The sequence below is a fragment of the Castor canadensis genome, chromosome 8, assembly GCF_047511655.1.
Source record: "Castor canadensis chromosome 8, mCasCan1.hap1v2, whole genome shotgun sequence".
Lineage (NCBI taxonomy): Eukaryota > Metazoa > Chordata > Mammalia > Rodentia > Castoridae > Castor > Castor canadensis.
Genome location: NC_133393.1, coordinates 135876306 through 135902403, shown reverse-complemented (window position 1 = coordinate 135902403; position 26098 = coordinate 135876306). Strand labels below are relative to the sequence as shown.

The 26098-nt window shown below is 38.5% G+C and overlaps 1 protein-coding gene across 19 annotated transcripts in view; it reads left to right on the top strand.

The window, feature by feature from the left end:
- Anks1b (ankyrin repeat and sterile alpha motif domain containing 1B) overlaps window positions 1-26098 on the top strand; it is a 1133346-nt gene that overhangs the window by 1071181 nt on the left and 36067 nt on the right. For 5 of the 19 annotated variants that reach the window (XM_074084193.1, XM_074084192.1, XM_074084198.1 and 2 more), the window contains 2 exons: window positions 15110-15238; window positions 17257-17328. In XM_074084193.1, the coding sequence (XP_073940294.1) occupies window positions 15110-15238; window positions 17257-17328 (201 nt within the window). Of the gene's footprint in view, window positions 1-8523; window positions 8599-15109; window positions 15239-17256; window positions 17530-26098 lie in introns of those variants that run through there. The other 14 variants (XM_074084189.1, XM_074084194.1, XM_074084195.1 and 11 more) reach the window with 9 other exon arrangements.

The window sequence follows — 26098 nt, the reverse complement described above, 5'->3', positions numbered from 1 at the left end:
TGAGCTTTTCTTCATGAAAATTTCCCTCACTCGATCAACAGTGCCTCCAACAATGCTGGATTTTACCTTTACGTTATTCCTTTTCAGATAAAATAGCTTTATCAAGTTGTTTATCCAGTAATCCTACACTATAAAGATCATTTTAGAACTTGGTTGTCACTCATTATATTGGTGATCCTTCCCAGCTGTGTACTGTACTAATTTTAAAAGCTTACCCTTAATAAAGCATACCTTTTAAGTAGTCCTCTGATGCATGGAATGAATCATGCACAAAGTGAAATTGAAGGGAAACTGTAGCTTTCTACCAGCGATTTCTTAAGTTGGCATCATTCAAAATGATTGTTCAGCTAGACCTTGTTTCTTCATATTTTTCATAAGGATAAAATGAGGAAATAGTGGGGTCTCAAAAAACATCACTAAATGAATAGCTTTGTTCATTGCCTCTTTTTAACCAGAAGCAAGAAACAAATGTTGGAACATATAGTTAATAAATGGGTTTAAGTAAAGAAAATGACAGCATCAGTTTGCAAGAAAGGAGCACAGTGTATATTTTAAAGGCAAAAAAAATTACTTTACAAAATCTAGTTTCTTTGTAGCAATTCATGTTGATAAAGAGCTGATTGCTGCTTTTCTGAGTAAGTTATTAATATTTCTGTTTTTAACTGGTCCTGAAACATATTTGTGTCGGTAGCAATGGCATCCAAACTTTGAGACAGACCAAGTTAAATAGTCCCTGTCATTATAAATAGCATGATCCCAATTGTCTTAAATTCCCTGCCACACTGAGAGAACTGGTGAGCTGTACAGTGAGATCTAGAGTGTACAGACAACTTTCTTTTATCCCCTCTGTTCTATTTTTTTTCTCCTGTGACATTATTTCATAAATAATTGTGTAACGCCATTGAGGGCTATAACTGTCATATGAAGGAATGTAGGTCATAGATTATCTCTACAAATGGGTAACAGGAATACATAAGTATAGTTCTCTCCTACTTTGGCAGCTGAGGGCTTTCTTTATGTGGTCTTAGAACCAGATCAGAGTTAATGAGGAAGGGGAGGGGAAAAGAGGGAGAATGGAGGGGGAGGGGAAGGACTCAGGCTTAAACCTGAGCCAGCAGTTGCAGGGTTTATATTCCTGTAGATTTAGGATGGGATCAAACATGCTGTATACTTTCTCCCACTTTTGGTAAGTTGATTGATGCTGGCACCAGCCATAGTGGGGCACATAGGTAGAAGTTGTTGAGGAAACAACTGTTGGCCTGGCTTTTCCCTTCAAGTATGTTTACTAAAGTATCCAAGAATCTTCCCCATAGACACAGGAGAAGGTCATGATCATGAATTTTTTTGGAAGGACTACTCTTCAGAAAGGTGGGAAAAGGACAGGAAGTGTCATCTTCTTCAGCCTTTTATAAAAAGGGTGAGGTGCATTCATTTCTTTCTTTCACTCTTTATAAATAGAAATATACTGACACTGAATTTGAGAAGTTGACAGTTGAAGAGAAGAGTCAAATCACACATAGTGGTTAGAAGGCCAAGGGTTAATTTCAAAACTTCCATTAAAGGAAAGAAGGAGAGTCAGCCTTCTGTCTACATCAGTGGGACAGAGGAAGTGATCAGACATTAACTTGCAGGCTCTGGTTAACTCAGAAAATACAAAAGGTTCTAATTTTCTGATTTCCAGGCAGGGTTCAGTTAGTGCCCATGAAGAAGCAGCTACGGGACCATCGTTGCTGAAAGTAAGGCTGCATATGAAGTGATGGGTGCACTATTGCTCCATGCACTGAGTTTGTTTGACTCCACCTTTTGACAGAACTCATTTCATCTAAGCCCGTGCTCAAGGAGCTGCTGAGTTCCCTGGCTACTGGCCTAGGTGCCTTTATTGGAGAGCCCCTTTTTCTTCTGCCTTTGAAGCTATTTTGTTTGCTCTTCAAGTCTGTTTTTGTTTTATTTTAGAAGCACTGACATCCAAGAGAAGGAATGGACTTCATTATTCCTTTAGCTTTCACTCTGAAGCTTTCGTATTTCTTGTTGAGTTCTTTCTGGTCAATTTCTGAACACCCTGAAGAGTGAAAGTATTATGACAAATAAGAGAGAAACAGAGTAAAAGTCCTTTTTTTTTTTTTCAGAACTAGAACAAGGCAGAAAATTTCATGTCTGATGAAATCTGACTGGAGGGCTCTATTCATAAAATTTTCCTTATTAAAGTAGCTATACAACATCCACAGACTCCCAGAAGGTTTGCAGAGCCTAATTGGTATGGCAGAATGGATGGAGCTGTCATCAGCCTGCTCCACTTGGAGACCCACCATCAAACTCTCAACCCCAGTTTACTACTGGCTCTGACAATGGAGAAAGGACTGTATCTATAATAATTCCCATTCTATACTGATGATGAAAAGCAGAGCTGATCCCTACTACTCAGCGACTCATGCTGGTATGCAATCGATGACCCGTAGGTATTTTGAGATGAATGTCAGGGTGTCAAGGAGATAAGTACTTACGCTCTAAATTTTTTTTTTTCAAACATTAAACCTCTGCTTAAAAGAACAATCATTTGACAGTGTGGAAAGCATAACCTTGATTTGGATATAAGATGCTCAGGGAAGGCTTCTCTGAGAAGATGTCAGAGTTGAATCTGCAGGTCAGGAGGGAGTTAGCCCTACAGTATCTGGAGGAAGAATGTCTCTGGCAGAAGGTGGAACAAAGGCAGATCCTTTAAAGCAAGTCTGTGTGTCCATTCAGAACAGAGTGAGCGATGAGAGGAGAGTGAGCTATGAGAGGGAAGAGCATGACAGCGTGGGGGCCAGAGGATGAGAACCTTGCTGGTCACCGGGAAGATTTGAATTTTCTTCTAAGTTAAATGGTGATTCGTGGCATAGTCTGGCTTTCATTTTCAATGAGTCATTTTGGCTCTTGTATTAAGAAATACTACTAAGGGGCCAAGGGTGGAAGCAAAAGACCAGCTAGAGAGCTAATGGAATAATCCAGATAATTCCGCAATTCTAAGAGGTGGTAGCTTAGACCAGGTAGTGGTAGAGGGTGAGTAGACGCACTAGGTTTGCTGCTGGATGAAATGTGAACATGAGAGAAAGGACTGAGAAAGGTTGTCCATGTAAGAATGATTATGGGGAGGTGAGGTAATCAGGAGCTTCGCTGAGATGCCCATTTAGCGTCCAAGTGAAGATGTCAACAGGCAGCTAGGTGTCCAAATACAGAGCTCACAAGAAGTCTGGGCTGGAGAAACAGACTTGAAAGTCAGCAATGGGCAAGTCTACCTACTGTAGCCAAGGTGGATTAAAAGGATCCAGAACTGATGCTCCAGTGATGGTTGGATAACAGAAACTAGAAAGAGAGGCTAAGAAATGGACAGGGTTGGGTTGGCAGAATGGTCCAAGCAGTAGGGCACCTGCCTACCAACATGAGGCCCTGAGTTCAAACCCCAGCACCCGCCCAAGAAATCTTTTTAAGTGTACAATGTAAGGCTGTTGGAAATTAATACAATGAATCCCCCCTGTACAATGAATATATTATAATAAATTTTTTTTTAATTAAGTAAGAAGTTTGTTTGCTTTTGAATGGAAGATGTTGCAGCACTTTTTTGAGACTATTGCAGTCCATCTCTAGGAGGAAACTTTGGAGACTGGTAATATTCTTTTTATTTTGTGATTAGATTTGAATGCATTTGTGTTGTATTTGCTGAACTGAAGTCATGGTAACCTGAGGTACAAGATGATAACAAGAGTGAGATGTGCATTGTACTTTAAGAAAACACTTCCAGAGTCAAGGGAGAGGTCTGAACTAAAGATTCAAATGGGTGTTGATTGCATTATCAAAGAAGTAAGCATTGAATTATTGATAATACTGCAGTTCTAAGACTGTTACATCTTTACTTAACCCCCATTTGTTTGGATTTCATAGTAATTCAGGTTCAGATAAACCAAATTAGCCTTTGCATTATATGTGGGAAAGGGATTAAGAGATTACTAATAAACAAATGAAGTTGCAAAGGAGTGATTAACATTCTTTTTTCAGAATTATTTCCATGCTTTCTACAAGCACCTCTGACAGAGAGGTGTGCTAATGACAAATGTTCCTTCTCTCTTCAGCAAAGTTGACAGCCCTTTGTCAGCCTTTAATCAGGAGTAATGAGGACTCTTCTAACAAATCTGCAAGGTTAATTTCTGGTATATTTTACCAGCAGTGTGTTGACAGTGACACAGTTTACTAAAAGCACAAGTGGCAACTATGAAGTAGCCCAATTACAAATGATAAGGAATAACAACAGTGACTAATGTTTGTGTAGTGCTTTACCATTTGCGAAGGACTTCAAAATAGATTATAAGATTCCATTCATTCAGTAAATATGTTTGAGGGCCTGCTGTGTTCCAGGCCCTGGAAGTTTAGCTCCAAAAAAGCTCCTTCTCTCCTAAAGCCTAACTGAATGATGCAACAACCTGGTAAAGAAGTAGGTCAGGAACTATTCTTCTTCTTTGCAAATGAAGACATTCTAAAGCTTAATTAAAACTTAGATTTAAATCACTGCTTCTCTAGAAATGTAGACCCTAGGTGAAATTTTATTACTAGCATTCTATTTTCTTTCTCAAAACTTTTCAAAACTCAATGCATGTTGACCCCTGAAGTAGTATCTTCATAAATATAATGAATTTTTGCTGCAGAAACTGTCCTGTACTTAACATTGTTCCAGCAGCCAGCCTCATAGCCCTGAGTCTAGGAGAAGAGCCTTCTCATCTCAGGAATACACCAGTTACAGCTCATCCACCTGAACTTGCTGCTTCTTGAACCTGGTAAATTATCTACTGCCAACAAAATGACTGGGGTATCTGGAATGTATCCACTTTTTAAAAAAACAATCTTCATAACTAAAAAAGCAACTAAAGAGTTGCCTGTATGTGCAACTCTTAAAATTTAACCTTTTAGCATTTGTGTTGATTCACACAACTATTAGAAATATAGAGGTTTTACTTCTTCGGCATTTTATGGCATAGCTCATAAATATAACCTCTTCAAATGCATAGAATGCACACATGAACTCTCTTCAGTGTCTGTCACTAGAGGTAAGGTTTTTTTCCATTCAGCAAGCTAATGAACTTTGTAAAATAAATTAAATATGGCACTGGATTCTCTCTTCCTTCCTTAATTCTGGTAACTTTGTGACTGTCAGAAGATAGCTTTGTGTAGTGGAATGCTAAGTGGGAACTGTCCTGTAGGCACTAAGTACCGCACACTCTAAAGAGAAAGCTGCCAGTACAGAGCCAGACACCTGTGCAGGGTTTACTAAGAGGTGGTGAATCCTGCCCTGCCACAGTCGGCACCAGTCTATAAGCAGAAAGGATCAGTTGGTGTCAGAGGAGGGCAGAGAATTTTCTGAGTCCCTGAGGAAAGGACCGAGGCTTTTCTTCCCTTTCCATGGGAAAGGGAGCAGTGTGTCCCTACACTCTCCCAGCCTAGTGACCAGGGGTCCACAGGGAACGTGCAACCAGATTGGGAATGCAGGCCAGGAGGTGAAACTGGCATCTCTTTCCATGGTTAGATACACCTAGCACCCACCCAGCCTAAGAAGAGAGACTTAGAAATGTCCTGGCAGAGAGGACATTTGGTTGGTCAAACTTTCTGCCCTTCTACCATTCTGCATGACAAGGATATGTATATGGCATGTGAGTCACATGGATAAAGCAGGAAGCTGGTGTGGCTTACACCTCCCCTGTATCACATTAATGTTTGCTGAAAAACAGTGACAACTGTCAGAGAGAGTTCAGCCATAGCCAGACAAGAAAATGGCCCTGTCTGCCCATGCTCTCCTCCCTACTAAATACAGGAAGGAGGTAAAGCTTGGGGGTGGGGGACATCCTCAGAAAAATTGATCTGCCCCACCCCTCACTTGTCCTAGAAGAAGACAAAGTACAGCCACGCCGTTTTCAGCCAACTCATGTCATAGGCCCCAAGACTAGCCCATAATGACAGAGGGGGAAGTTAGAATCCTGCATTGCATGAGGTTTTACACAAAATTGATTCTACGTGACTCCAAGTGACCAGCAAGCTATGAAGTCTGCCCAAATATCAAGTGGCCTGGTGCCCATTAGGGCAGAGACTGGCATGGCCCATTTGGAAGTTTAGTAATTGGAAAACAGTAAAAGCTTTATGTGTCTGGACATCTGTGGAGTTGAGACTCTTCCATGAAGGAGTTACATTTCCATATACTTGTTTCAGGCTCAAACAAGCTCCCTGTCTCTGGAGCTCCCCTCTACCTTCTGGTGAAATCTCTACCAGATTGTACTTTTTCCTAGTCATTCCAGAATCTGACACCTGTGTCATTCCCCTGTGTGGCCTAAGCAAGCCACTTAACCTCTGAATGTTGAGGTCTTCATCTGTCAGGTGACCAGTGGTCTGTGGGTTACTACTGATACTAGAAATATGTGAAAGTGGTAGAAGCTGTGATTTGTGTAGAAGAATTAGATCAGGTATATGGGCAAGAGGGCTAAAAGGGCTGAAGGTATCCTAGAAGTACATTCGGTGCCAATAGAGCTGGTAAACCAACTAAGCCCACATTTAGTACAAGAGCCATCTGTGTCCTTGAGTTTTGTGCATCTGTAGATTCAACCAACTGCAGATAAATATATTTGAAAAAAATACTGAATATGTATACACTATTTGTCTTGTCATTCTTTCCTAAACAATCCAGTGTAATAGTCATATAGCATTTATATTGTATTAGATATTATAAGTAATCTAGAGAGTAAGTATGTGAGAGGATGGATGTATGTTACATTTTATAGAAAGGACTTGCACACTCTTGGATCTTGGTACCACCAGGGATTCCTGGAACCCTGCTCCCACAGGTACCCAGGGATGACAGTAAAATGAAATGACAAGAATGTATGGGGTTAATGAGCCCAAGATTTGGCTTGCTAGAGAATTAATTTTTGGAAGGTAGGAAGAGGGAGACCCCCCTGTGGAAAAAATGGCATGAAGTTTAGAGAGAGAGCCAAGAATAGCAGAGCAGGTTTAAGTGGGACGCAATGATCACAGGTGCATTTTGGTTAGACCCTGGGGATCTGACTGCTTTACAGGGTGTCAGGTATCTGACAGTCTGTCTCCAACAAGCTGTCCAAAGGTAGAGGTATGTGTGGAGACTCTGTTGTCACTGGAGAGAGATGCTAGACTTCTGGTGAGCATTTCTGTGAGGATGGTGGTTGGGGAAGCTCTCAGCCAGAGACAAGTTTTCTTTTCCAGTTTATTTGCTGCTGATACTGCTCTTTACTGGGTTTCTAAGCCATACTGTGGATCTGTGTGTATCTCCTTCCTGCAGTGATCCTCATAAGGTTGGCAGGTGAATTCTGGGGTTGCTGACAATGCTTTCTGAGTAGGTTTAGCCACTCTGCCACTTACTGTAATTCAGTTTCACACTGTCTTGTAGAATGACAGCATTTGGGAAAAAAAAAAAACTCTGAAAAAGTCAGGCCTTTGGTGTTTCTGCTGTAATTCCTGAGAGGAGGTGTTGCTTAGTTTGGCTTTGGTTCTGAGCAAACATTATTGCCTTAGATTGTAAACGATGTGGTAAAGAACTGATTCATTAGACTCAAAACTGCTGTTCCTACAAGTTTCTGTTCAAGTAACAGAGCTGAGCCTCCCTGACCCCAGTCTCTCTCTCTCTCCTGCCTCTGTCTGCCACTGCACCACCCACACCCACACCCCCACCCCCACCCACTGCAGTGAGGCAAACTGGCACTGCTGGACAGAGTTTTGCCCTTGAGAACCCTGGAGACTTAATTATCTTCTAGGTTTACCAAGTGGAGCCATCACTGTATCAGGAAAGTCATTTTATTGTATTGCTTGTTCTTGGTCACCGAAGATAAGAAAATTAAAGTTTGACCTGTTCTAAAGATTTCTTGAATTCGATGAAGGTATTTATCCTCTGAAAATAACAATAACATGAAGAGAGAAGAGTATTGTTTTTCTCTGCCACTTACTGTAATTCAGTTTCACACTGTCTCATAGAATGACAGCATTCAGGAAAAAAAAAAAGCTCTGAAAAGGTCAGGCCTTTGGTGTTTCTGCTGTAATTCCTGAGAGGAGGTGTTGGTTAGTTTGTGAAAACACATTTTTGGGCTGGGATGTATAATTCAGTGGTAGAGCACTTGCCTACCATGTACAAGGCCTTGGGTTTAATCCCGAGCACCAAAAAAGAGGAGACCAAGTAGATAAGTTTGCTTTTTCTAAGAGGTGAACTTTCTGATAATTTCCCTTGATGTAACACTAATGCATAAATGGTCTTTTTCCCCCAGCTAAGCCAAAATGATTTTTAATCAAAAGAATGATTTTTGAAGTCAATCATTAAACATTGGGTACCCTAAAACATTGAGGGGTTTTGTGTTTGTTTGTTTGTTTTTTAAGAAATATGATACTTGTATTTTATCGTTTTCCTCCTTCACTTTCTGGGTGCTACCTTGGTAGCTATCATGTTTTAAATATTGACAAGATGAGATAGTTTTCTGTTTATATCAGCAGTCGTCTGTCTGTGAGATATGGACGAATCAGAACGCTGGATTTCCTTTCTCAGCCATCCATCAGGTTCATAATGTAAGATTACAAATGGTTATTTTCTCTTCCTGGACTTGCACTATGTAATGTGTTGCAGGGTGTCGTTACTAACTAGAAGTACTATGTCTGGCAATGCAGAAAATTTGTAATGTCTAGTGACTCTTGAAGTTGTCTATTATACTTCATTTGCTGTGCCATGTGACTTAGTTGATGTGTAAACATTGTCCTAAAATGAGAAAAATGCTTAGTTTTAAAGTCTGTGGTTAAAATCTGTCCCACCATGTGAGTTTTGGCTTTCATTCCAAGCGTCTTTGTTAACTTGCTTTTACAGGAAAAAGGAAAAGGGTAAATTGATATATATATATATAAATGTATATATCAGTGCCATTCTTCCCCATCTCGTACTTTCCCATGTTCATGGGCTGTTCAGCCCTTTTGTCCAATGATTTGCAAAGGTTCGTGTGCTTTATTTGTGAGGAACACTTGAGTATGATATGCATGAGGTTCTGTATATATTTGCTGCAAATGTGGGAGGAGAAAAGCCCGGAAAGGACACTGGTATAGCTACAAGGTGATTCTCAGCCTTTTTTCCATTTCACAATACTGAACTGATGCTTGGAAAATGCACGAAATTGTGACCCATTTTACTCTGAGCTGCTTAATATTCAAATATGCACATTTCACCTTTGCATACTTGAGAAAAAATCCTTTGTATTTGGAAAGTAAACACTTTAATCTAGTTTTTTTAAGTTTTATATCTTAAAATCCAATCCTAGCTTCACATCCTGTGAAATTTTTCCCATTGGATGGCCTGCTGTCTGAGAGGTTGAGATATCTGGTTGAGAATCACCAAGCAGAATTCTTGGGTAGCATGCGAAGGATCTCTTTCAGGGTGCCATATCACGCACATCTGTCCTCTGTGCATGGGACTTCTGGTTTTTGAGGACCATGGTGTCTATACATTGCCTGGTACCGATGCTGTCATGACTCAGTGATCATAAATGCTAACTCGAGCTTTTACGTGTTCAGAACTGGCCATCTCTGCTCTTCCTCAAAAGAACAAATTCAGCAGAACCAACTGCATTTGGCAAAACCTGCATTCTTCATTCTTGGAGACCCTTTGAAAGAACTAATGCCACACCCACTTTTACCTGTGTGTGACTGTTTGTAGAAGACCTTCTCTTATGTTCACATCCAAATGTGTATATATATTTATAAACATAAAGACCTATATAGTATTCTTCAAAGCCTTAGAAATTACAGGAAGTAAGTGCAATCACTTATACCTTATGTGTTTGTGTAGCCCATCTCTGAAGTTTGTCAGAATTAATGAAAGTGAAACCTCAAGGTAATAATTGTCATTTAAAATCATTTTAGCTTTTCATTAAGTATTCTGAAGAAATAGAGAACAATGTTTGTTAATATTCTGTTCTAAATTTACAGGCAGGTAGGTGGAAACAGTTCCTAGCAGAAAAGATTTAAAAGCTTCTATTTTAAAAAACAATTAAATCTTAATTTTTAAAAATTTTGAAAAGAATAAGGCTTGAAAAATATGATACCTTTCAGCTAATGTTAGAAAGCTAAGTCATAATCATGGCTTTTAATTTTTCACTGATAGCCTTAGGAAGCCTCTCTGCGTAGAGGAAGAGAAGAACGTGGACAGTGCTTCCCCGTTTATCTCAGAGCTTCTGGAATATGGAGCGCTCAGTTTCCCTTTTACGGGGGGAGAGCCGCATGACCTGATCTGCTCTAGAACCCACCTTAGGTGTCCGGTACACATGAACTAAAATCTTGCAGCTGCTTCCCTCCTGTAGATATAATACATATTATTATATGTGTTATATTTTAAACTGCATTTAAAAAACATCTGCCATGCAGTAAAAACCTACCTATCGACTTCTGTGAATATTTTTACGTGTCATAATTAAATTCACTTCGTGTTTTTATATTTTGCAGCTGGTGGTTTAAGAGAATGTATCATTTCATGATATTATATTAGATGTGGCCAAATTATCATCCTTCAAACTAAGCTAGAATATGAATTTGTGATTGGTGATTGGCAAATACCTCCTAGACAGAGCCCACCCTCCAGTTAAAACTCTAATCTCAAATTCTGTTTTCTCTTAATATTAGAAGGTTAATTTTTATTTGAGTTTGAAGTGATAGTTAATGATGTACGTTTCCATCTATTTCAACTGATGTCCTTCCTTGCATTTATTTTTTAAAGCCTTAAGGTGCACATACAAAAAATAACAAAAAAAAATGAGCTTTTAAGACATGACCAAATTCTTGGATTATCATTATCACTTACATACATTAACCTAAAGGAAAGATTTTTCTCTTAAGTTTTTTAAGCTCTGAAGAAATAGCCTAAAGATATTCATTTTCATTTATCTTCTGTAATTACTTAAAGAAGACTTCTAAAAAATCTTTGTGTCAGTAATCATATTAAATAGGACATAATTCTATCCCAAACTTTTCCTACTTCATTTTCTTATTCTAATGAAATATTAATGCATAATGGTTTCCAAGTTTAGACCTACTCCTCATTAAAGAAAATCTTTGATTGTAAACCACTAATCAAACAGACTTGTTAGGTCTGTTTGATTTTTTTAATTAATTTTAGTTAGCATTTTTTAAAGTAGGAAATTATTAAACTTAATGTAAAATGTTTGCCTATGGGAATTTTGGTATTGTATAGACAGGAATGTAATCTTCTTCATCTAGAGCTAACACTGTACTTCACAGTTCAAAATTATTTTATGTATGAGGCAAAAAAAAAATCCTCATTTATTTTTCACTCTCTTCTGCAATTCCATGTAGTAACCTCTCTACCAGCTCTTCCATTGCTCATTCCTGCTGTAATTCTGCCTCCAGGAGGGTTGAGACTTAAGGCAACCTTGTTCTGAACACTTTTGTCTTCCCTGGCAGTTAACCAGGTAAAGCTGAATCCCAGCCAAGGGCCAAGGTCATCCCTATCCTTTACAAAAATGTAATGTTAAGTCCAATTGGAGTCCCTCTATTCCCATTAAATTAATTCCAAAGATAAAAATCAGCATCTACATGTTGACTCTTCTAAATATTTGTAGATTTTTTTTAAATGAGGGAGGAAATTGATGAGTTTCCAGTAAGAAAAATAATTTATTTTCTTATGAATTTAATCCTAAGAACACTTTTCCCTCTGAAAGTGAATTTCTGGAAGTAGTGCTAAATATGACAAAACTCAGAGTCTATTTCCAGAAAGGTCGATTCAGTCACTGTAGGGAATTTAAAAATATTTAGACAGGAGCAGCGTTTCAAGGCCACAAAGAAAACAAAGTAAGGATTATATCCCACTCCTAGAATTACCTTGCCCCAGAGCATCTGGGGGATCCCTATCACATTGCTCCGGGTTCAAAACGTGTGGCTGGTGATTTTTGGACAAAGCAGAGTCGTAGGAGAGCAGATGATTGCTGTGTAAACAAGTGAATGGATGCACCACTCATATCTTCTAGTGGTTATCAAATAAGAGATCTCAGTGATTTCCAAATGGAGGGCGTGTGTGCGCTGGGGCTTGTTATTTCCAAAATGGCTGCCACAACTTCTGTGGATGATGAAAACATCTGAATGGATCAGCATTTGGCTTTTAGTTCTGCTTTAAGTGTACAGAACTCACATTAAAGATGAATCATGAGTGCGTGAGCTAATTGAGCAATTCGAGAATGAGTTTGCACATGATTTGCATGCTTAATATACTAACCTGTGAAATGTCCCTAGCTTCACTGCACCCACTCCAACCACCACCACCACCACCCCAGCTCTATTTCCAGCCCTTTCCATGCAACCCTTGGTATCCCTAGCTCCTGCCATGTCTGCTTAGGCTTTTTTGAAACCTGCCTGTTGAGCTCGGCCAAGGTACACCTTAGCTAAACTATAGGACTAACATGAAGACCTGTTGCTTGGTTTGAGTTATCTGTCACATCAGCAGACACTGGCTGGAAGGATCTTTTGATGTCACCCAGATTCTCCTTTTGTATCATTCCACGGAGTTGCGTGCAAACTTCTGTTGTTCCGTGAGCAGTGTCATCTGTGACTTTAATGTACAATACTTGTTTGCTATGTTGTTGTTGCTTTTTCTAGGGAGGGGGGATGGGAGAGAAGTACAATGGAGAAAATTAGAGGAGGATTTGCTACATTTGGGGAGAGATTTTATTAAAGAACTCATAGCTGCAGTATTTCCATAGCTGTAAGCTATCATAAAGGTTAGTACACTCAGCCTCAAAATAATAATGAAATATACATATCCTACATTTTGAACTTTGTACTAGTTTTTTTTAGAAAATTATAGCCAGTTGAAATAAAGACTAGAGAGATAATAAGGATCTAGACATTTGTGAGAAAAGGAAAAAATATCAAAATGTGAAAACTTCATCCTAAAATTAATTGCAGTCAGTTATTGCTGTTAAAAGATAAAAGCCCATGGTAAAATATAAAGAGAAAATTCAAGAATGGGTCAGGGTGGGTCATAAAACAGATAAAAATGCTTAAGTTAATATCACAGGTAAAGTCTTAAAAATATCAACAGACAGTGATTATGAGGATAAAGCAATGCACAAGTAAGTCAGCAGCTAGAACAAAGCAAACACGGAGAACAGAATAGAGCAAGAAAGAGCTGGAGGAAGTCTCGCCATTCACACACCTTTGAGAGGGCAAGGAGGTAGCTAACTTTGCACTTCCTGTGATTAGAAGTGAGCCACCTATGGGAGAATCATTCAAGCCTGCATTCCTAAAGGACTCTCAAGTTTTTCTTCTCATTTTTCAAAGCCAGTTAGAAATTCCCAGAAGGCAAGGCCTTTGCCTCACACTTTGTCTTTCCCATCTACCTCATATTCTAAATTACACAGAAAAAATTGGAATGCTAGCCTTTTCTTCCAAATATGCACCATTCCTGGAGGCCTGTGGTTCTTAACCTTTAATATATCTAGATCTTAAAAGAATTTAATGAATGTAATGAAAGCTCAGAAGTGCCTTTTTCTCCCCAAAATAGACATCTGAATGTATGCATTCTTATACAGAACCTTGAAAATCCTCCTCAAAAAACCCCACAGTGTATCAACTCATTTGCTAGTATTGTATGGAATTTGGTTCCTGGCCAAGATTTTATTTGGTTTTAGAGCTCATGAGACCTTTTTACACTCTTCTAATGCCTGAGGAAAGTAATTTCTCATAATTCTATAAGGCCAGCCAAATTCAGGTTAGAAAAAGAGTGCTGTTGGAAATCTGCCTATAGTCTACTTTTAGCTATGTCCATTTGAGAAATTAAAAAACCAAAATCTTTACCAAGGAAGAGTGAGAAATAGTCTGTGGCTTTACACTGTAGCACACTCTTGCAATCCTAGCTACAAGGGAGGTGGAGATTGGAAAGATCACAATTCGATGCCTGCCCAGGCAGAAGTTAGTGAGACTTCACCCATCTCAATAAAGAAACTGGGTGTTTGTTTGCACAGCTTACTCCCAGTTACACAGAAGGAATAGGTAGGAGGCTAGTGGTCCAAGACTGGCCTGGGTAAAAAGCGTGAGACCCTATCTGAAAAAAAAAAGAGAGAAAGGAAAAAAACCAAAAAAGGCTGGAGGCCTGGTTCAAATAGCACCAGACCCTGTGTTCAAACCCCAGTACCACCACAAAAAAGAAAAGAAATATTCCATGTATGAGATGTAAGTCAGGTTAGAGTCCAGAAAAGACCTTTGACTTTAAAAATGCTCATATTAAGCCTTTGTAGTAATAAAACAGGTTGAGACTAGCCTCATGGAAAGTGACAGATGAGGTGATGGGAGGAGGTCCTCTGTCTTAGGTCTTGGTGGGTGTATCTATGACATGACATGTCATCTTATGTGATGGCTTGTATCTGTGAACCAGGGTTCTCAAGGACATGCATACGCACACATGAGCAGACTTGGTACTTCATTGGTGTTTAGATTTTCTGAGAAAGGAAGTGGAATAGATCCAAGGCAATCACAGTGGCACTCTATCAACACAGTTGAATTTCAATGAGAGAAATTAGTTTCACCCATTGGTAAAGTTTTGCTTTAACATTTTGTTTAGTAGCATACTAAGAGAATCATTTCTCCAGATTTGTAAGTACATGGCACAGGTCATTTGGGAACTGAAATTTACAGAACTGTAGATTCTAATGTAAAAGCAATTCAAATAAAAAATTTCAAACAGTAAAGTTTAAAAACAGAAAATTACTTCAAAAATGATATGTTCTTTTCTGTTACAGAAAATTATGAGTTAGTAAATCATTAATATCATGTTTTCTCTTAAAATTACTTAGCTTAGGGTTTCATTCTGAAAATAGAATAATTCAACTTCACACTTCAAAAATGAACTCAGGTTTGGGAAACAGGACACTAATACATATAAAAACATAATAACCAGGACTTATGTGCATATAAGGTACCTACATGCATTTGCATGTGTATAGCACACGTGTAAAGTGAAATCAAAGTAGGTAGAGGGAATGGACTTTGCTTATTGTCATATTGCCTCTAGAATAAATGTCATTTTCAGACAGGAGACTGGGGAGAACCATCTATCACCTTGCGACCTCCAAATGAAGCCACAGCCTCAACTCCAGTACAGTACTGGCAGCATCACCCAGAAAAGCTCATCTTCCAGTCATGTGACTACAAAGCTTTTGTAAGTTGCCCTGAATTCAGGACTTAGGTGCAGGTGGGTATAGAGGGTATGTTTTTGCTTAGGTTTGCTTACAAAAATGTACCAAACTGTCCACCACTAAAATTTCTAAAATGTTCCTCCTTCCTTTTTTTCTGAAAGTAGCATTCTATCCAAAGAGAAAGTCCAAATAAATAGAGCTTTGTAATCCTTTAAATCTTGTCATCTTAAGATCTGTTTTGCCTTCCTATAGAGTTGTATATTTCAGAAGAAACGTGATAAAGCACAATTTTCAATGCAAATGTAGAGCTGAGGAAGCAACTCAGTGGGAGAGCGCTTGCTTAGCATGTGTAAAGCCCTGGGTTCAATCTCTAGCAGTGCAAAAAATATAAATAAATAAAAAAATGTGAAATGAAGGGGTACAAACATAGAACACATAGACATCCTCAGTTACACCAATGATCTCAAAACATTGCATCTGCCACTTTGAATACCAGATTCTTTCTCGTCACCAAGATTACATTACTAGGTTGGGCTTTTTCTTTTCTTTTTTCAGAGCGAAAGGAATAGTTATGTTTAGCTGAGAATTGTGAATAATATGAACAGGTAAATGTTCAAAAGATTCCGTAGGCTTTGGGGCAGGTGGTGGTTGTCATGACTACAGCAGAAAAAAAGGCTGAACCCTCAGCAGTGCATTGAAACCTCCTCTCTTTAAGATACATTTCAATTAGGGCAAACTTTTCTGAGAACTTAAAAGATAAGGATCTCACCAAGATCGTTTTCCTTAATTTGGTTAAGATGTGGGTGTTCTGGTTCTCTCCTCTCAATTTGAGCTTTTTTTCCCCTATGCTAAATCTCTTCTCTTTTACTGCTTGCTTATCTTGGCAGCGTTGGATTTCTATCAACAATAATCGCCCAAAAACTACAGGGTGGTAATTACTTCCTCCAAAGCTCACACCCCAAATCCCTGAGCCTTTCTGACCATGCGTTTTCTCAAGGCCCTAGACCAAACCTTCTGCTTCTGCGCTTTGCACATCCTTGTGAACTCAGTAGCATCCTTGGGTCACAGAACTGACTCCCATCCCTGGGTCTCCAGGGATGTACCAGGTGTCTCCAGTTAAGCAAGATGTGTCCTTAAGTCTCCACTAAAATAATTATTTTAGCTCACTTTTTTAAAAAAGATGTATAGGGCACTTTAATTTTTTAAGGGCATTGGGGAGGGGAAAAATGCCAAAAGGAAAGAACCCAGTTGAAGCTTCAAAAGATTGATAAGTCAGTTGATAAAAAGGCAAATGTTTTGCTCAAAACTATTTGCCTTCAGCCAGAAGCAGGACAGTGAGTGGTGTGGAGTAGCAAGGTGTTGTTGAGTGCCATCACTAAACAGCAAAATGGCTCACAATTCTGGGGAGGAGATTTTCTCATCCCTCCCCTACCTCCATCCAGTCCAACTTGTGCCGCTTTGCACTAGGGACTTAGCCATGTCAGCAGCGAAACTGAGAATGGCATTCTGACTCCCTGTCCCCTCCAGTCCCTTTCTCAGGTGGATCAACCACGGGGCACACAGCTGGGAATAGAAGGGGTCCAAAACTGCATCTCTGCCTAAGACAGCCTAATGTTAATTACCTATGCTGTCTGCTAAGCCCAAGTGGGAGACATGTAGCTTAGCTTCTCAGCTGTCTCATACAGCCCTGTAATTACACTGGTGTAGCGTGATTTATTTTTGCAGACATTGCTGCCTCGAAAGAAAGGGGGAAAACATTTTTAGATGCCCCCATTTTGCAGTTAAATATGATTTGAAAGATGGTATCTTTAGAAAATGCTACAGTTTCATTATAAAGAGCAATTTATAGCCCCCAATATTTAATGGTTAATTTCACTACATTCTCTCTATGAATGCATTCATAAGAATTAGTTACTCTTAGTTTTTTTTTAAGTTATCAGCAACTTATAGCTTGTAGACTTCCATAATTTGTTTTTAGATCATGACTGATACTTATACTCTTCTTGAAATAAATCATTCCTTTTTTTTTTTATTATTTTAGTATTTAGGTTCTATGCTGATAAAAGAGCTTAGGGGAACAGAGTCAACCCAAGATGCGTGTGCAAAAATGCGGGTAAGTCTGCCAAACTCTTTTATTTCCAGTAGCTGAGATACTAAATGCTGGGTATGGATACAAATTGCCACCTTTGAAATTATTATTTTCTTCATCCATTGGTCTGCTGAATCACATTGGTGTTACATAAAAAGGTGTCTGGGCATTGTTCATGTTTGTACTTGGGCTTACTCACTGTAGTTTACATCTCTTTGATGTAGTCATAGCGTATTACATTTGCTCTTAATTCTTTCTAAAGAGTTGAAGTTTAGCTATATATGCATTTATCATTCTCCAGATTTGGAGAAAAAAAATGATCTTTAGTTTATTCCAAGAAAATGTTTTAAGCACCCATTTGACAGTGTGAGAATATTTACTGACAAGACTGCCAATTAACTAAAAAATTATCAAAACCAAAAGTATCAGGAATGCATTATATAAAGCTAATGTTCTTTGTGTGACTTCTTAACTATTCTGGTTTTTTAAGTATAAGAAAAAACAGTCAATTCTGAGTTGAATCAAACATTTAAGGGTCGACAAAAATGGCAATTCCAAAGGAATGCCTGTGATTAGCAGACACTAGAGTCCTAGGCATCTATTTAACCAACGTCCCCATCACTTCTGCTACCACTGAGCTTCTCCCGTTCTTTACCTCTTATTCTTGGAGAGGTATAGCAGACATGGCCACATCTGAATGAAAGTACAAAGTAAGAATATTGGATTGTTCAATGTAACAACTAACAAAGTCAAATATAGCATCAGTAGAGAATGAATCCTGTCCTTTATTTGTGGCCAATATACCTTGCACCAATTTTGTATGAGCAGCTTTTGGTGGGAAAGATTTAAAAGCCTGTAACTGAACTAAAACACTTAGATAAAGATGAAGTGTCCACTGGTCATGCGGTGCTAAATATGTGTGAATCTTCATAAAATTGAGATCTCAGGGTATAATCACTGATTTAATATTTTGATCAATTCAATAGCAAAAAGATAGAAATTGTTGCCCATCTATTTGAGGTAGTGCCAGTGAATTTTTATCCTCGGTACCATGTTTAAATGAAACATGTTTAAGTTATAGTGCTGTTTCTGCTTTCTTGCCTCAGGAGTTACTTTTTATTCATAATAATAATAAGATAGCTGCAAACATTTACTGAGCAGTTACAGTGATCTCTAGAGTAATTATTATCCGCATTTACAGATGAAGAAACCGAGGCTGAAAGAGATTAAATAACTCTCATGAGGTTACACAACAAGTAATTTGACAGTCCAGGTTAGAATTTAGGTCTGTCTGACTCCAGAACCCAAGCTTCTAACCACTAAATTGCCCTGAAACCCTCTGTTTTCATTCTGAGAAAGTGACATTAGATGAGATAATCTTGAGGCTTTTTCCTGGTTGGATAATCTGGGAATCTTGTATTCTAAATATACACATATCTGACCTAAACTGCATCACTTCCAAACACAGAAAATGGGAAAATGTTTCTCAGTCATCACTCGGAGATATTCACAAACATGTCTAAGAAATTAATTTGGCATCTCTGGCTTAATACCATCAACTAAATTACCTGAGTCCAGTTCCTTCAGTGTTCCTCATCAGCATGAATACTGCATTGTGTCTGTGTGTGGTATCGTTTGAAATACACTAGACCTGTGATTTGAGTTTCAGTCAATGTCTGGAAATTGAGTGGATCTGAAATTACATCCTGATAGCACCAGCAAAGCCATTTTAATAGTCTCAGGAGAGAATAATTGAGTTAAATACTTGTCTGTTGCTCAAAATGAAACTTAGAAAAAGCTGTCTACTTAGAAATCATTCTTCAGTTCTTTGGGACATGTTTCTGGTATAAGGTCCTTAATGTTTATTTTAGGTAGTTTATGTGAAAATAGAAACTTCATTTCTTCTTAGAACATCATAAACTCTTCTTTCCATCTTGATTAAATAAACCTCAAGCCAAGTTGCAATTCACCGCCTTCACTGGAGCCCTTCACAGCCAGAGCCAGATTGGATCTGTTATCTGGCACGATCATATTGTAAATTAGAACTCTCACCAACTACAAATGGTGTGGATCTCAACTTGCAGTTAATTTTCAGTTTGAACCCAAAGTTATTTTCTCTGCTTTCAACATGGTGGCACCTTAGCATCCAGGTCCAGTATAATGAGCTTCCCCACCCCCATGGGAAGTACTTCAGGACACAGTGTTCTTAAAAGTTAATATTCGATAATAGTATTAGGCCAAAGTATGCTAGATTAAGACTTTACCTGATTTATTTTTTCAACTGAAAACAAAAAAGTTTCAGTTCAACAGTATGCACTTCTGCCAAAATTAAAATTTCCTTCCCAGTAAGAAGTAAATCAGAGTGTTCCTGATTTTGAAAGATATTTGTTAACAAAGTTGACTGAGAGTTGGCTTTACCTTCATTGAGTTGCCAATCCCATGGAGAACAACCTGTAAATATGTAATTATCCCCAAAGCAGTACAAGTACCACCTGAGATGTGTCTTTCCATTGCCATCAGCCTAAGAGATCATCACAGATGATCCTGAATGTGACATAGAGTCATGATCTCCTAAAATCAGGTCATTAGGGCTAACAGGAGTTCACATTTATAGGCCTAGCCTGTGTCTGACACCCAAGAGAATTAGGTACCTTACTTCACTTAATCGATCAAGTAGGTACTTTTCCCTTATCCAAAATGCTTGAGACCAGAAATGCTTCAAATTTTAAATTTTAAATTCCAGATTTTGGAATCATGAGCTATCTTGGGGATGGGACCCAAGTTTAAATAGGAAATTTATTTTTGTTTCATACACACCTTTATACATATGCCTGAAGCTAGTGTTCTGCACTGTCTAAAGCACACCTGTGTTTGGATTGCACAGGTCAGATGCATACTTTCCCACTTGTTGGCCTCATGTCAGCACTTAGAACATTCCCAATTGTGGAGCACTGTAGCACTTACGTTTTTAGGTCAGGGATGCTCAGCCCTAACTGTGGTCCTCACTTTACATACAGGGAAACAAAGATCATGGGAAATTAAGTAACTTGCCCAGATATCACACAGCCTGCAAGTGGTGGAGTCAGGATTTAGACACAGGCAGTTTAATTCCACCACCTACACTGTGAATCTCCAGGCTAGACCACCTCTCTAATGTGCACTGGAACATAAATTGTTCTGGTTTTGAAACAGCTAAAGACACAGATCATTTATGTTCGTAAGGAATAGATCTCTAGGAACCTTCAAATAGCCCATGAGATCAGTGCTGGCCAAGTTAAACCATGTAGGGACAGATATGTCTCGTAATGTGGAGTGCATTCCATTGTGCTTGCATAAGTCATATTTCCAGAAGTTCTTATTGCATCCTTAGTAACTTACGATGCTTCTGTCCCACAGCACTGCCTTTAACACGTTTGGTTTTGCTCCAGCAGAACCCAAGCACAGTTTTCCTTTCTCCTGAGAAGTGTTTAGTGTTTTATTGTCACAGTTGGTTAATTTCTAAGCTTATCTAAACCTGTTCATTCGTCTCCAAGGTCCCGTTCGGTTCTGGAATAAAGATACTTTTCACTAACTTCCTGGTGTTTTATTACAAATCTTGTTTCAATTTAAAAATATGTCATAATAAACTAACATGTTACATGGTACTTTAATTCACATCATTCTACAATATGGATTCATTTCTCTCTTTGTTTGCTCAGGTGGACCAATCTTTTTCCCTCCTTCATACTCTCAAGTTATTTTTAAATTAATAGACTTTACTTTTAATACACTCTTTTTAGAGAAGCTTTAAGCTTACTGAAAAAAAAAATGTGGGGAAGGTACAGAGATTTCCGGTATTCACCCTGCGCCCACACACGTACATCCTCCTCTCTTATCCACAGCCCTCACCAGAGTGGTGCATTTGTTACATTTCATGAACCTGCATTGACACATCATTATCACCTGAGTCCACAGCTTACCTAAGAAGGTACAATACTTTTGGTATTGTACCTTCTGTGAATTTGGACAAATTAACACTGACCTGTATCCACCATCTTCATATAAAGTAGTTTCACTGTCCTAATAGTACTCTATTTCTTAGAGCAGTTTTAGGTTTATAGAAAAATCCAGCATAAATTACAGACTCCCCATGTACCCTCTCTATCACCACCACCCGCACGTCCTGCATTAGTGTAGTACATTTGTCACAGTTGTGAACCAATAATGAAGTAGTATTATTAACTAAAGTTCATAGTCACATTAGAGTTCATTCTTTATGTTATACGGTGTTTGGGGTTTTGACAAATACGTAAAGTCATGTATCCATCATTTTGTCTTGACTGCTTCTAAGGTTTGTATGCAAATATTTGCTTTAAGATTTTTCTTTCAGGGCTGGCAGAGTGGCTCAAGCAGTAAGAGCACCTGCCTAGCAAGCATGAGACCCTAAGTTCAAACCCCACTGCCGCCAGAAAAAAAAAAAAAGATTTTTCTTTCCCCAGATGCAAACTCCAAATGATTCTCTTCCTAATATTAGCTTCTAAATTGTGTTTAGTGAAGAAGAATCAATACAAACTTGCATTAAACCCTGATAATTTTTTACTAAGTAAAGTTGCATTTCTGTGCTCTCTTTTGAAATTTTCTTTAATAAAATCCTGAGATTAGATAAAATTTGATGTTAAGGTATACTTTTAGGTAGAATGATTTCCAGGAATTATTTTGCTCCTTAGTAGAGGCAGGCTGCTTATTTTCTTTTCCATGACAGCTTTACAAACATTTCTATTTAAGATTGAAAAGTCTGAAAACATATATTACTGATGTGTGAAGAGTTGTGAAAGATACCTGTTTAATCTGAATGTATCCAGTTAGTGCTGCCTTTGTGTTGTTGGTTGGATTTCTTAGCTAAATCCACACAGAAGCATTATCTTCACTTCTGAAACAGTTTCTGAGGGGCAGCATTAGCTCTGGGATGCTGAATGTGATGCTCCTCCCACCAGGTTCCCATGGAGTCTCTGATGCCCAGTACAATGCCTGGTGGCTCATACCATCCTCCCCTTGAAAACAGGAACCATGTCTACTGTATCCTCTACATCTGCTTTATAATAGCTCCCTTACAGTGTGTTGTGATGGCTGAATTAAATAACGCTTATAAAGTGTCTAGTTCAGCAACGTGTCAAAATATGTTGGCTTCTTCTTCCAAATATTTGAAAAGTGGATAGATTCGTGGATAGATTTTCTTGGGATTACTTCATTTGTTCTCACCCAACTCTGAAGGTAGTGTCCCTCTCACTACTCTATAGTTTTCTCTTACAATACATGAGAGAATCCAAACCTTTTATTTCCATTTGTTAAAGACCGTTTCCAAAAGGGAGAAAAAAATGAAAAAGGGAAACTGTTGATAAGATGGTACCTATAATTTTACAATCTTATATTTGGAGGTAATTTGTATCTAACTAGATGGGGAGTTGCCTCTTCTAAATAATGTGTCCATAGGACTGAATTTTTCCAAACAGTAAGTATATCGCTTTAGCAGTTCAGCAGTTCAGAGAATTCCACTTTGAAGATGCCAAGGCACTCTGTGTTTGGTTAAATAAGGATTCACTCTGGCGGGTGAACTTCTGATTGGCTTAGCCTCCCCAGGCTTACACATACCCCACCCCCAGCCCTGAATTTTGCTCTAAGGCTTAATCATCACTAATATACAGAACTCCATCACTTCCTTAATTAAATTAAATACACCATTAGGGAACATCTGCTGTTGTAAGAGGTAGGCTATTATATTCAATTTAATACTCTGTACAATCTTATCTTCTCTAAACCCATGATTGACAGCTAGTGTCATTCACAGGTGTTAGTGGTCAAGGAAATTGCTCTTCTAAAAAATATGAGAGAAAAGAAAAATAAGTATCTGTTTTTGACTAGGACACAGTGGAAATCTCCTTTCCTGATGTAAAGGAGTAAATATTTCAAGGTTATTTTTAACTCATGAATAGGTGAATCTTCTAGGATATTAAGGTTTTGGAAACTTATTCCCCAAAGCATTAGTAGTTTTGCCTCAAGTCTCATGGGATCATTTCCCTCAATTTATGAATTTTAGACTTTTAAGCTGAAAGGACTTCTAAAGTATGAATTTGCAGATGTGTAGATTTCTGAATAATAGTCTGTACTTTGGTTCAAGTATGGAAACTATCTTTTCTCCTTCCCATGCTTTCAAAGAAACAGTCGTGGAAATGGGCTGAAATCTTTTTTAAAAAGTTAGACATTAGAATTAGGTGGACAAATAAAATGTCTCCTCCTTCCTTAGAAGAGACTCGAACCAAAATCATCTTTAGTTCTTCTGTCTTTATGCAAACTCCTTCTGTGAGGAATTGCCATTCACAGAAACAACTTCAAGAATTACTTCTTGGGAACCAGGCTGGGAAAAAACTTATAAACAACTGTCTTTAATGTCTCTGTTGCTCAGGTTTCAGGGAAGAATCGATTTCTTTGCATTTTATTTTATTTTATTTTACTGGTACTGGGGATTAAACCCAGGGCCTCACACATGCTAAGGTTTAGATGTTTTATTTTGCGGTACTGAGGATTGGGCCCAAGTCCTCTTGTGTGCAGCTCTACCACTGAGCTATGTCCCCAACACTGTTTTTTTGTTTGTTTGATTGGTTGGTTTTTTTGACACAAGTCTCACTAAATTGTCAGTTGACCTCGAACAGGAATTATATATTTTATCTTTCAGTATCTTCCAAATACTGTGCAAGCTACACTGATTTTATAGGTTTAGGTCCATAAGTATATGTTGCATGTGTGTTAAAACAGCAGTATACACAAGTAGCCACATTTCTGACTCCTTATTGGTGATCTTTACTCACTTATGCCTTCTCCTCTGTGAATGTTTTCTCAGGGGTCTACCCACTGGAAAACTAAACAGCACCATCCGTCTTATCCCTCACCGGCTTTATCTTTTATTTTTGTTTTTATTGCTCATATTACTGGATCTTCTCCCATGTGACACCTTCACTATACCACATCATTGAAATATTTCATGGGCTTGTTGGGTCTTTAATTTTAAGCCCACTGTCTTAAACTCTTTTTCTAAAATATGTCGATTAAGTTGGTTGCCATTGGCTGGGTATAATGGCACACACCTGTAATCCTAGCAGTCAGTACACTGAGACAGGAGGATGGACAGTTCAAGGCCAGCCTGAGGCTACACAGTAAGACTCAGTCTCAAAAAAACCAATCAATCAATCAGTATGTCATCAATGAGCCAATTTTTATTGACCCATATTCTGTTGGATGTTTATTATCACCACCTGTGTTTCATTGCCATCAACATATAGCAGACAGTGTTCACTTGTGCTCACAAATTTTGCTTTTGTTTCCACTTTGTTTTGGCACTGGGTTGCTGTGCTTTGGAAAGGGGCCTTCTAAGTGAGAGCATCCCTCCTCAGAATATCAAGAGTAGTAAAATCTACTGTTGCTTACCACGTAGACAGTGCTAGATCTTGAACTCTTTTATGTAATCCTATCAGCAACTCTGCAAAGATGCTATCACCATACCTGTTTTACAAATGAGATAACTAAGTAAGGCACGCAGCAAGGGAGAGATGGACGTAAACTAGGAATCCAAGCAAGCCCTCCTGTGCTTTTCTTTTCTTTTCTGGCAGTACTGGAGTTTGAACTCAAGGCCTCATGTTTTTGAGGCAGGTACTCTCCCATGTGAACCACTCCCTCAGTCCTTTTTTGCTATAGTTTATTTTTCAGGTAGGGTCTAGAATTTTTGCCCCAGCTGACCTTGGATTGTGATCCTCCTTACATCTCCCACATAGCTGAGAATACAGACATACACTGACATGCCTAGCTTGTGCCACTGTGCCCAGTTTAATTGGTAGTGATGGGGGTCTCCCTAACTTTTTGCCCAGGCTGGTTCCAAATCTTGATCCTCCTGATCTCTGTTTCCTGAGTACCTGGGATTACATGTGTGCATCACCATGCCCAACCCTTCCTGCACCCTTGTTCACTGCATTGCAGTGCCTGTTGGAGGAAGGATCTCTTCAGAGGATCACTTCATAAAATCAAGATGACCACAAGCTCACACACACACACAAACACACACATACATGTGCACATGAGAATACTCACACATAAAATTTGAAGTTATACTTACAAGTGATGGATTAAAAAACTCAATATGTCTTTCATGCGCTCATGATTGGCTTTTTAAACTAGAATCATAAATTTTTAAATTTTTATTCTGTTTCTCTTACAAACACAATATACACTCATTGACATCCACTTTTAAAACCGAGATCAAAAGGGAGAAATAAAAACAACTGTTAATTTTATCACCCCAGAGTGATAACCACCTCCCTGTTAACACCTTGTTTGTGTGTGATCCTGTAGACTGATTACTTACACATTCATGGGCATCACTTTTCCAGTGAAAAGTGGAACTATCCTGTACCTGCTATTTTATAATCTACTTCAAATACCAGAGTCCAAAATATTTTCTTCTAGCCAGTGTTCACCCTCAATATTATTTGTGGTGGTTGATTACAATATCCCATCCATAGGTGAACTAAAATTTATTTAACCAATTCCCTTCTCTGATTGATCATTGGGTCATTTCCAGTTTGTTTTCTTTTGTTTTGTGTTTTCAAATTATAACTGACATGGCTGGCTGACATCCCCTTGCCCTAAATCTTGCAACAGGTCTGAGTATTTCCTTAGAATAAGCCTCTAAGTGTAGAACAGATGGGCCAAAGTGTAGTCACATCTCAAAACTTTGGATAACTATTGTCAAATAGCCTTCTAGAAAACT